General features: G+C 41.2%; 1 protein-coding gene across 5 annotated transcripts in view; it reads left to right on the top strand.

Moving 5' to 3' along the window:
• The window catches only part of PRORP (protein only RNase P catalytic subunit), a 99,412-nt gene extending 89,385 nt beyond the window's left edge, over positions 1-10,027 (top strand). For all 5 annotated transcript variants that reach the window (XM_037900597.2, XM_007065255.4, XM_043548205.1 and 2 more), the window contains 3 exons: positions 3,844-3,992; positions 6,131-6,326; positions 9,344-10,027. In XM_037900597.2, coding sequence (XP_037756525.1) covers positions 3,844-3,992; positions 6,131-6,326; positions 9,344-9,472 — 474 coding nt within the window. In that variant the 3' untranslated portion in view covers positions 9,473-10,027. The remainder of the gene's footprint in view (positions 1-3,843; positions 3,993-6,130; positions 6,327-9,343) is intronic.
• Positions 10,028-11,278: the final 1,251 nt, after the last annotated feature.

An 11,278-nucleotide genomic window follows, 5' to 3' on the forward strand; every position in this document is an offset into this window, starting at 1 on the left:
GAGGTAGAGAGGTGGAGTAAACTAAGAAAAACCTCAGGATTTGGTTTTTTTTTCAAAGAGATGTAAAAACATATGCCAAGTATTACTTTTACTATTAAGCAGGGAGACAAAAAACTGTAGCCACCCCTCTCCAGTACCAGATAAATGCCAATACCTTCGTAGTTTCATTTTGGGGTCAGAAACAAAGATGATCATCAATCAGTCAAGATGCTTCAGTTTACAGGGGAAAGTCCAGAGAACAGGAGAAGCTAAATGTGACGTACAAAGGATTTTTAAAATGGTCTTATGCTCCTCATGATGTATAAAGACCTGAAAGTTGGGTGTTTGGGTTTGGGGATTTTTGTGGGAGGGAGGGATGGTGAAAGGGTTTGAAGGAGAAAATTTTAAAAAATGATTTTTTTTCATTAAAAGTCTGGTCTTGTTTTTTCAGGAAGCCTGTGTAAATGAGTAGAGAAAGTAGGATTATGACATCCCCTTGACACCAAGCAGGGTGAACCCTGGATAAGTACAAGGAGACGTTTTTTTATTCAGACTGCGTAAGGGGTTGTCTGCACAAGTTAAAGTGGTGCAAACTCCTGTGTAGACACACTTATTTGACTTTGAATGCCTTTTCTGAGTTTAGTTGACCCTGGTTCTCATTGACCAAGGGCTGGTCTACAAACAAACTTACACCAAAATAACTAAATTTGTTGTAATTTGCACCTTTTGTTATTTTGGTGCAAGTTCTGTGTGTGGACACTCTGATTTCAGAGTAAAAGTAAATTTACTTTTAAATACTCTAAATTTACACGTGCAAGCTAAACCAACATAATTTAGGTTTAAACTGTTGTAAGTGTGTCTGATATAACTCAATCAGTTTAAAATTAAACTTTTATTTAAACCCGTAAAGCAGGCCCAAGTTTAAGTGAGTAAGGAATTGATTTATGCTAAATCAAAATAAGAAACTTGTATTTCAAAATAAGAATGTCCATACATAAACTTTTGAAACAAAATATTAAGAAGATGTTAATTAAAACCAGTTTAGTTATTCGGGTGGCAGTTTGTGTGTGGACCAACCTTAAGATTTGATAGTCTTAAGGCAAAAAACAAGCTGAGGGGAAAAAAATCCAACAACTCCACTCCCCAACCTTTCAGTCGTCTTGTACATTTAAAAAATAAAAAAAAAGCAAAAAGAAAGCACAAGTCCATTTCCTTTTTCTCTTCAGATCACTTTTAAGAATAAGCTAGTTAGATCAACTATAGAGTCGCTACCGTAGCTCTATCAAAAATGGAAAATTTGCTGTCTAGGATTACTCAGAAAATCTCTCTGCCATTCTCACGCCGCTGTGTGAGGCTTTACCCAAAGTCAGACTTCATTTCCTGAAAGCCATTGCATGCAGTTAATTCCACCACGTGGAAATACTTTGAGCACGTTTTATTAAAGCAATATAGCCTTGCCCTGAAGAATTCATTATTTTAAAAAAAGGTTTTTGTGCATAATTAAAAGACTGTGTGAACTGGTTAGTTAGGTTAAATTATGTTATTATGTATATTATAGATTATGTTAAATAGACATTTGAGTGGAAATGATGTAAATGGCAAAAAGAAGAGTTCTGTCTTCCTTTAAACTTTTGGCCTAAAATTTAAGAATCTCAAGTAGTATAAATCAGTACATTGGAGTAGCATTGACGTACAGCACCTTAGGATCTGGCCCTACATTTTGTAACAATCAATTTTTAGAAAACCAACAAAAATATTTCCATTTAGATTTTTAATTTCTGTGGAAACGGTTTTAAGAAACCAAACATATTCTCTTTCAGTGTTTGCATCCCAAACATTGCAGCACCTGGCTTGTGCTGGAGAACCTGTGAGTGAAAGTGACTATAAAAAAGTGAAATAGACCAAACAATTATCCCTGTACAGTTGAGATATGCAAAAAGTAAACAACATAAATAGTGAGAAAATATAATTGAACTTTAAAATTATTTCAACTCTAATGTGTTATTAGGAACATAGATAAGGAAATTTGTTATTTAAAAATATATATAATCTGACAATATCCCTTTAGCGTAAACATTTTTACTTGTTTCGAAACTTTGTGTGTGTGTGAGAGAGAGAGAGAGAGAGAGAGCATATCAGACAACTTACTTTATTTGTCATTTTATAGGCTAAAACCATATTGTTTAGTTATTGTCTAGCCATATTATGAGCCATTTCTTTCAAGCAGAGGAAAGTAGATCCCATGCACAAAAAGAAATGTTGGATGTCTAGCGTGATCTCCTGCAAATGGCAGCCAACTCTGTCAGTCACTATTAAACTCCAGTGCTCCGCTCCAGCACCGAAACCCCCTCGGCCCATCTTTAAACTTGGGCTTGTCTACACTTACAGCGCTGCACCAGTGCAGCTGTGCTACTGTAGCGCTTAGTGAAGATACTATCTATCCCAATGGGAGAGCTTCACCCGATGGCATAGCTAGTCCACCTCCCCAAGATGCAGTAGCTATGGCAATGGGAGAAGCCCTCTCATTGACATAGCACTGTCTACACCAGGAGTTAGGTTGGTATAACCGCATCACTCAAGAGTGTGGGTACCAACACAGTTATACTGACATAAGTTTGTAGTCTAGACCAGGGCTCAGTGTACAGAGCCTTCACCCGCATCGTTCCAGTATCATAGCAGCAGCAGCTAGTAGAGCCAGCAGACAATAAACCATAAAACATTTTTGGCTCCCTTTCCCACTTCCATGGCTACTAAGTGACCCCTGTCTTCTCCCTATGGCAAAGGAGCCCTCTGAAGATAGTCACAAAGAGGAGGAGAGGGTGGGAGAAGAAACAAGAGGTGCAAAGGGGCAGGGGAGAGGGCTAGGGAGTCAGCAGTAGTAGAGGAAAAAATACTGACAGACTATGGAGGCAATAGCAACAAAGAATTAGGGAGCTTTCTTTCCTAAAGCATTTGTGTGTATAGTCCACAGGCAATGTGCTACAGTCTCAGGAACTAATTTTCCTCCTTTTTTAGGCAATATGGTAATACTATTAATTTGCAGTCAATCCATATGTGTGTTCAGTATACTTAGAGGATTAGGTTCTCCACCCTGTCCGATCTCTGCCTGGGTGCAATGGAGAGGGAAGGCCACAGGGAGCCAATTGTGGCTCCCTGATCCCCAGAGACCTGGCCCCAGCACAAGTTAGAATGGTACAGGTGCAGTTCTAACTTACACCTTTGGTGTACGGTCCCTCAGTGGAGAATCTGGCATAGTGGTGACTTTTACCACCCTGGAATATTGATTCATGCATTGGTTGATACTGGTCTTAATGATGCTTTCATCAACCCCTTCATACTTTTATAGTCTCTCTTCCTCTTCATAGAGCAGTACTATCAGTTATACTTTGCAACCACTACAGTAGGTGGTGCTACTGGAGCAGCACAGGCTAAACAATCAAGCCTTCCTCACTTCCTTGACTAAGGTCAAGGGCTTCACCTCTGCACCATTCCCAGTGTGAGAATCCCAAGGTGATTCAAGTCTTCCATTTGACTCTTACCTGTTGAGCTGTCCAGGGAGCTCTGCATCAATTTCCATGTATGTATTACAAGAATGTTGCAAAAGTTTAAAAAGCAGTTAATAACAGTACATTTTTCTTTTTGTGTATGTGATTGATAATTAACACTTTTTAGCAGGTTAGTTAATTTTTTTATACTTAAAAATGAGAGTTTCCTACCTACTGCTGACCCTAGGAAAGATTCCTGGGAGACTGTCCAGGAAATGATAGGAGTCCCTTTACTAAAGACACAGAGAAAAAAATCTATGCCCTGTCACTCTTGTTTTTACAGCTAAAACAGTCTGTGGTCTTCCTTTGTTTCCTGCAGCTCCTTGATGTTGTCTTCCACCTGGCACAGCAGAATCTGCGGTTGCTTGTGCTGGGCCGCAAACACATGCTGACTGGATCTCATAGCTGGAAAAGGCACATTGTGGCTGCTATGCAGAAGAAAGCAGACTTCTTCTTTGCTGAAAATGTGTAAGTATTGAAGATGACTCAATTTACTGGAGGACAAAACTAGATTCATTTTTATTTTTAATTACTTAAACCAGCTAATTTTGTGACTTACTCCAGTACTATTTATTATTAAGCACTGACAGTTCTCAGCCCTATACATGCAAAAGAGAACAACATATTTCTTGCTCCATGGAGTTTACAGTCTAAATGGATAGAGAAAACAGTTTAAAAATTGTGCTAAAATACAGAGCTCTCATAATGTACAGTCTTAGGGTATGTCTATACTGAAATAAAAGACCCACAGCTGGCCCGGGTCAGCCGTCTCGGGCTTTGGAGCAAAAAATTGCTGTGTAGATATTCCGGCTCAGGCTGGAGCCCAGGCTCCGGGACCCTCACCCTCATGGGGTCCCAAAGTTCAGGCTCCAGCCTGAGCCTTAATGTCTGCACAGCAATTTTACAGCCACACAGTCCGAACTTGGGCCAGCCACGGGTGTTTGAGTCCTATGTAGATGTACGCATATCAACAGGGTAGGAACCTTTAGATCCACAGATAGATCTCTGGCAATTGAGCTAACAGATTAACTGACAGTGTAGATTGTCATCGTACATGTCAGTGGTTTCAACCTTTTTCATTTGTGGATCCCTACAAAATTTCGAAAGGAGGTACGAACCCCTTTGGAAATATTAGACATGATCTGTGGACCACCAACCCTTGCTCCCAGTCTCCTTGCTCAGCCAGACCCAGTCTTCCCCTTGTCTCCTTGTCCCAATCTACTCCCTCTGCCATCTCCTTCACTCCCTCTTCAGGTCTGGCTCTTATCACCTCTGCATTTGAGTCAGGCTGCTGCTTCTTGCATGCTGCCTGGGCGCCAGCAGAGGGAGCACTGAGAGCATAGGACAGACAGTATCTCTGCTCCTAGTTCCTGTACCCAACACCACAGCAGCCCCTGGCAGCTAGGAGGAGCAATTTCATGGAAAGTCATGCTTAGCTTCTGCAGCCCTGGGATTGAGCATGCCTAGTGTAGATGGAATCTACAGAGAATTTAGCTGCCAAACTCTAACAAGTCTCTACTGAGCATTTGTGAACTAAGATTTTTCAAAAGCTCATAACTTGGCCAAATGGGGTTGTTTTTCATGGGAACAGGAAAAGGCACATCCCTGGCACAAAGATTCTCCCCTCCACCTGCTGAATTTAAGTCCCTGCTCCAGTTTGGAGGTGATAGAGAGCTTCTCAGCAAAATGGTTGTAATAATTTTTAACATGGGCAAAACTGCATTTTTTCTTAATTTTCTCAGAAGCAGATAAACCAATTTAGCTGAAATGTTAAAAAGAAAATACACTATCTAGCCTGAGCAGAAACCCAGCATGGAAAATTTCAGCCTGAATGGTTAAAGTTTGGCAAAGTTGTAAGCAACTGAAAACAGAATCTTGTAATGAAAAGTGTTAACTATAGACACACCTGCTGGCTCCACGTATAATAAATGTGCAGCACTTCTTCTGACATACCTATTTTTAGATCCTTGGATGGAAAGTACTGTAGAATTGCAGAGCTGTTGTTATGTAATGGGGCTTTTCTCAGGGAGGGATACAGTTTAACAAAAAATTAGCGTCCCCTCCCCAGCCCACATCTGTCTCATTTCAATGAAGATAAAGTCGAGTATATTCTATGAAAAAATCTTAGCGTTTCTTGGGAATGAACCCACCCACAAGTCTATGAATCACAGAGTTACACTGTCTTATGCATGACACTAGAGACACTTTATCAGGTGCTCACATGAAATTATGGATCTGCATGGATGCAGTACAGTTTTGTGCAAGAGTGTGGGGCCCCTGAAGACACAATTTGAATGTTAGTGCTTCTGTTCATGGTAGCAGTGTATTGTTAAATCACATGGCAAGTTGCCGTTTTGTTACTTACTGTGTTGTAGTGGGAAGGGAAAACATTCTTTCTACTAGGCAGCTAAATTTTAATTCCCTCCCGAACATTTGGATGCTTTGTGGTAAACAGGAAAAGGACCTTGTTTTAACAGAGAGCTTAGTGGTGATGGGAATTTGCAGTAATGATGATGAATAAAATTCAGCTGAATGCTTGATTCATTTCCTGCATCCTTTTAGTGCCCATGAGTGACGTCAGTCTTTACTCTTTGTGGTTTATTTAGGTCAGAAGATGACCCCTTCCTATTATATGCCACTCTTCACTCAGGCAGCCATTGTAAGTTTCTTACTAGAGACCTCCTGCGAGATCACAAGGCTTGTATTCCCGACAATCTTACTCGACATCTGTTCTTTAAGTGGCAGCGTGGACACCAAATGGTGCTTTCCCACTACTGGCCAGGAAAGAGAATAAAATTTCAGGTAAGTTCTCTGCTCTCTTCAGAAAACATACAGAACATACTCATTAAATGCATAAAATATGAGCCACAACTAATAAAAAACTGTAGAAAAAATTCCTATTGAGGGCTAAGGGCAGAATGTGTATGGATGAGCACATAAGAGGCAGTGTGCTCAAAACTCCAGTTTCATTCTCAAATAGCACTTTTGCTCACAAAATGTGTGATTTGTCATTGTAGGCAAGAGGACTGATTAATAGACAGGAAAGTGACTCTTCAAGTGCATAAACATCTGTTTACCTGCACAGTTACTTGTTTGCCTTTACCGACCTATTGGGTGAAATGTATCATAGGTGGACATACTTGAAAATTTTACCCTGAGGGTATGTCTACACTGCAATGTAAGTGCACCGTTAGAGGGACTCGAGTCAGCTGAGCCGTGTTAGGGACTCATGGGCTTGAGTGTCTACATTGTATTTTAACCCTTTGTTAAGACTTTTCTAACCTGTGCTCAAACATAGGGCTCTGGTGTCCACACTGCAGTGCGCAGATCCAAATCAACCCTAGTAAAGTAAACTATATCCCAGAATCCCTAGTGCCTCCCCCCCTAAAATGTCGCCGCTCTAAGCCTAGGACCATGGTGTACTGTGGGAAAACTTTACTGCCTGCCCTGCGCATTGCCAGGAAGCAGCTGGTTTTGCAGAAGTCTTGATCGGTTCGCTCTCCATTGCAAACCCAGGAGGCTCTCTGATAGCGTGCTTGTAGACCAGTGGATCAGAAGAGAATGGGTTAACAGTGACCTCAGCTGCTGCCATTTGCAAAGGAGGAGGTGGGTTACACTTTCAATAGAGTGGATTGAAGATTCTTGGGATAGAGAGGGCTAAAGAGTTTGTCCTATGAAATTGTGCGATACTTCCAGCTGACTCCCGGGATCTGAGTCAAATGGTGTCTACACTGCAGAGCAATAGGGTTTGGACCCCAGTTCCCAGCTCACCTTGAGCTTGGACCCTCCAGCCCTGCAGGGTCCTGGGGCCCTGGGTCTGAGTCTCAGGTTAGTGCAATTGCGGTCATAGGCACCGACTCCGTGGGTGCTCTGGGGCTGGAGCACCCACAGGGAAAAATTGGTGGGTGCTCTGCACTCACTGGCAGCCAAGCTCCCCGCCTCGTCTTCCCCACCCCTGCTTACCTCCGCCTCCTCCCCTGAGCTCACTGCATCCCCACTTCTCTCCCTAGTTTCCAGCTCTTCCCACCACAAAACAGCTGTTTCATGGCAGCAAGCTCTGGGAGACAGTGTGGAGGAGGGGGAACGTGGCATGCTCGTGGAAGTGGCGGGGCCCGGGACGGGGATTTGGGGAAAGAGTCCAATAGGGGCAGGGAAGGGGCGGAGTTGGGGCGGGGACTTTGGGGAAGGGGTTGGAATGGAGGCGGGGCAGGGGTGGAGGCAGGGCCAGGGTTGGGGGTTGACCACCCACTGGCGCTGGGAAAAGTTGGCGCCTATGATTGCAGTGTAGATGCAAGGGGGATTAGGCTTAAGTCTGGGCTCAAGACTGGGCTTACATTGCAGTGTAGACATACCCTTAGAGCCCTTCATATCCTGCTTCCAAATTCTGCATTTTCTTTCATCTGTTATAAGCATGAAAGGAGATCATTCTCCTCTTCAATTCTTCTGTAAAGTGCATATTTTTAATCCTAAAATAGAATGCATTTTTAATTCCATTTTAAAGATGCGTTCACAGACAAATACAGATATTCAGTGCAGCAATGTTCTAAACAGGTAGGTTCACAGATTAGTGTTGGTGCAGTAAAGAGATACGTTATATTAGTCAGGTATGCAATCAGTACACAGCTAAATGAGTGATGTCCTTCTGAGCATAGCATGCATAGTTTTGGCTGGAGGAAGTCACTTGCTGTTTCCTTGGTGAGACCAATAATAGAATACTGCATACAGTTATGGTGTCTACAGTTTAAAAAGAATGTTGAAAAATTGAGAATAAACTAAAGAGCCACAGAATCAATTCAAGGCCTGGAGAAAATGCCTCTCACTGAGAGAATTAAAAAGATTAGTTTATCAAAAGAAGATTGAGAGGTGATTTTATTACAGTATGTAAGTAGCTTCACAGGCAGAAAATACGGACTACTAAAGTGCTCTTTAATCTAACAGAGAAAGGACTAAAGTTAAAACCAGACAATTCAATTTAGAAATAAGGCACACATTTTTAAACAGTTAGGGTTGATTAACCATTGGAACAAACTACTAAGGAAATTGGTGGATTCTCTATCTCAGAGGTTGGCAGCCTTCGGCACGCGGCCTATCAGGGTAATCCGCTGGCAGGCCGTGAGACATTTTGTTTACGTTGACTGTCTGCAGGCACGGCCCCCGCCCAGCTCCCAGTGGCCGTGGTTCGCCGCTTCCTGCAGCTCCCATTGCCGGGAACAGTGAACCACAGCCACTGGGAGCTGTAGGGGGCTGTGCCTGCAGACAGTTAACTTAAACAAAATGTCTCGCGGCCTGCCAGTGGATTACCGTGATGGGCTGCATGCCGAAGGTTGCTGACCCCTGTTCTATCTCTTGATGTCTTCATATTACGATCAAATATTTAAAGGCACACAAACCAGAAAGATTCTGTGTAGAGAAAATATATTGAGAAGATGAGTCATTGTCCAGTGAGAAAGATCAAGTAAACTGTAGAAATCTTGAAATCAACAAAGAGATTTCTGTGGTGGTGCTTTCTGAGTTCAACAGAATGTAGTTAGAGACGAATACTAGGACTCTGTTAACATTTTGTATATGTTTATTAACGGGGATTTATACACGTTTTAGGTGGGTTGGGTGCAAGGTTTACGAACAGAAATATCCAGTGTTGCTTGCAGTCAGACTACCTATTTACTTTAACATGCTCTGCTTTTTGTGTTTGCTGTTCTGCAAAACCATCCAACCATACTGAGAAAGGGCAGGAAATGTCTGCTAGTCATTACAAGATTTTTATTTTTTTTCCATTGAGCAAAGTCAATATAACATTTTTTTCTTGTCTTTACCCACAGCCTATTCTCACTTATGACACAGTGGTACAGACTACTGGTGACACTTGGCATATTCCCTATGATGAACAGCTGGTGGAAAGATATTCCTATGAAGTGCCAACAAAATGGCTTTGCCTTCAACGGAAATAATAAAGAATGCAGTTTTAGAAACTAAAACTCCAATTGTTTGCCACTGTCGCTAACAGGCAGAATCCAGTGATCATGCACAGTCATGGGATTAATACACCAAATATGAATCCTGCAGCTGACTAAATGTTCAGTAAACATAGTTCACCAAATTCATACCTACTATAACTCCATCAAAGTCAGTGGTGTTACAGCAGGGATGAATTTGGCCCATTACTTGCATCTTTGCTGATCAGAGTTCATTTTGCCCTGTAATAAATAAAGAGATTTGTTGTAGCACCATTTATTAAGGTGATGAAGGGGTTAAGCACTGGTATGGTCCACAGATCCTCCTAATAAATTTTAGCTTCTAAATTTCCAAAGATGTAAAATCTTGAACTTCTTTGTTAGTTAAAATAATAGTTTGTTTTTTAAATAAAAATTGATCATATTAGGGACTTCACTGTGGGCAATAATATGGCACAGTTGAATTTTGTATCGCCTCTTTCATAGAAACTTGAGTTAATTAGAAGACTGTAAAAGTGGTATAAATTACAGAAAAAGTGATGTCAACCATTATCATTGCTTATTAACTATTTGTATGACAGTTGTGAATCCTGTTTTTTCCATATAGCATCCTTATACGAGAAAGTCAGATGGAAATGCAATATTAATCTTTGTGGAAGGATCTGAAGAAAAATTCACTGTCAAGTTTTGTGGTATAAGAAAGCTGATGGGTCTCTTACCAAATGAAGTAGCTCTCACCTGGGCCACTCACAAACAGCCTTCCAGCATTCAAGTCACACCCTGAATGTATGTGTGTAAGTGCAGCCTGCCATACACGCTTACACTCTGGCTTTCAACAGCCTTGGTTATACTGCAGGGTGTTGTCTAACTGCACTTCCCCAGTCTTAGATTTTCCACCAGAAATGTATGTCCTGTACTGCCCAGCCCTTTCCTGGACGCTACAAGTTATATTAAGTCTGTTATTCCTTTAGCAGAATAATATGCCAACTTATTATTTCAAATAGTTATTCAAACACTTCAATTTAAATACACTGGATTAGATAAAACAGTAAAACAAGTTTATTAACTACAAAGAGAGAGATTTTAAGTGAGTACAAATAATGAGGCATAAAGGTCAGAAATAGTTACAAGAAAAAATATAGATAAGACGTTTACTAATACCCAACTTCATAAACTATAGCAGATTCAAGCAAAGTTTCTCACCATATGCTTTCAGCAGTCTTACTGACCAAACTCTCCCACAGAGTCCAACAAATGTTCCTTTGTCACTTCAGCTGTAGTGAATATGATGGGGGAAGGGGGTGTTCGTACCTCCTTTTTATAGTTTCAGTCCATCTCTTGAACACCATTTTCAGCTAGGCACCAGGAGACAAAAAGTCTATGAGGAAGGATGTTCCCTGCTGCTTTTTCCTCACCTCTTTGAGCTTTCTTTGCTTCCTGCTTGATAACTCTGTTTACTATTTAAATGCAAATTAAGCAGAGCACTCATTCCTTTGTTTAGGACAGACCTATTTGTTAACTTCTGTTTGAGCATGGCTGTGGGATTTGGAACATGGGAAACTACATGTTTTATCAGGATGATACTGACCAGCAAATTATGATTTTTCAAATGATACCTTACAAGGCATACTTTGTACAATGATTATTACAATAGTGTGTAGGGTGTGAACAAGGGATTCTATTAGCCTGATCAGAAGTTACATAGCTGCTCTTTTGGCACATCACCTGCATACAATTACTTCACACCCAACTGTGAACAAGTTTCTGAGGGATCTTGTCAGAGTTTTTCCTCCAGTTAAAGAA

The sequence above is a fragment of the Chelonia mydas genome, chromosome 6, assembly GCF_015237465.2.
Source record: "Chelonia mydas isolate rCheMyd1 chromosome 6, rCheMyd1.pri.v2, whole genome shotgun sequence".
NCBI classification, from domain to species: Eukaryota; Metazoa; Chordata; order Testudines; family Cheloniidae; genus Chelonia; species Chelonia mydas.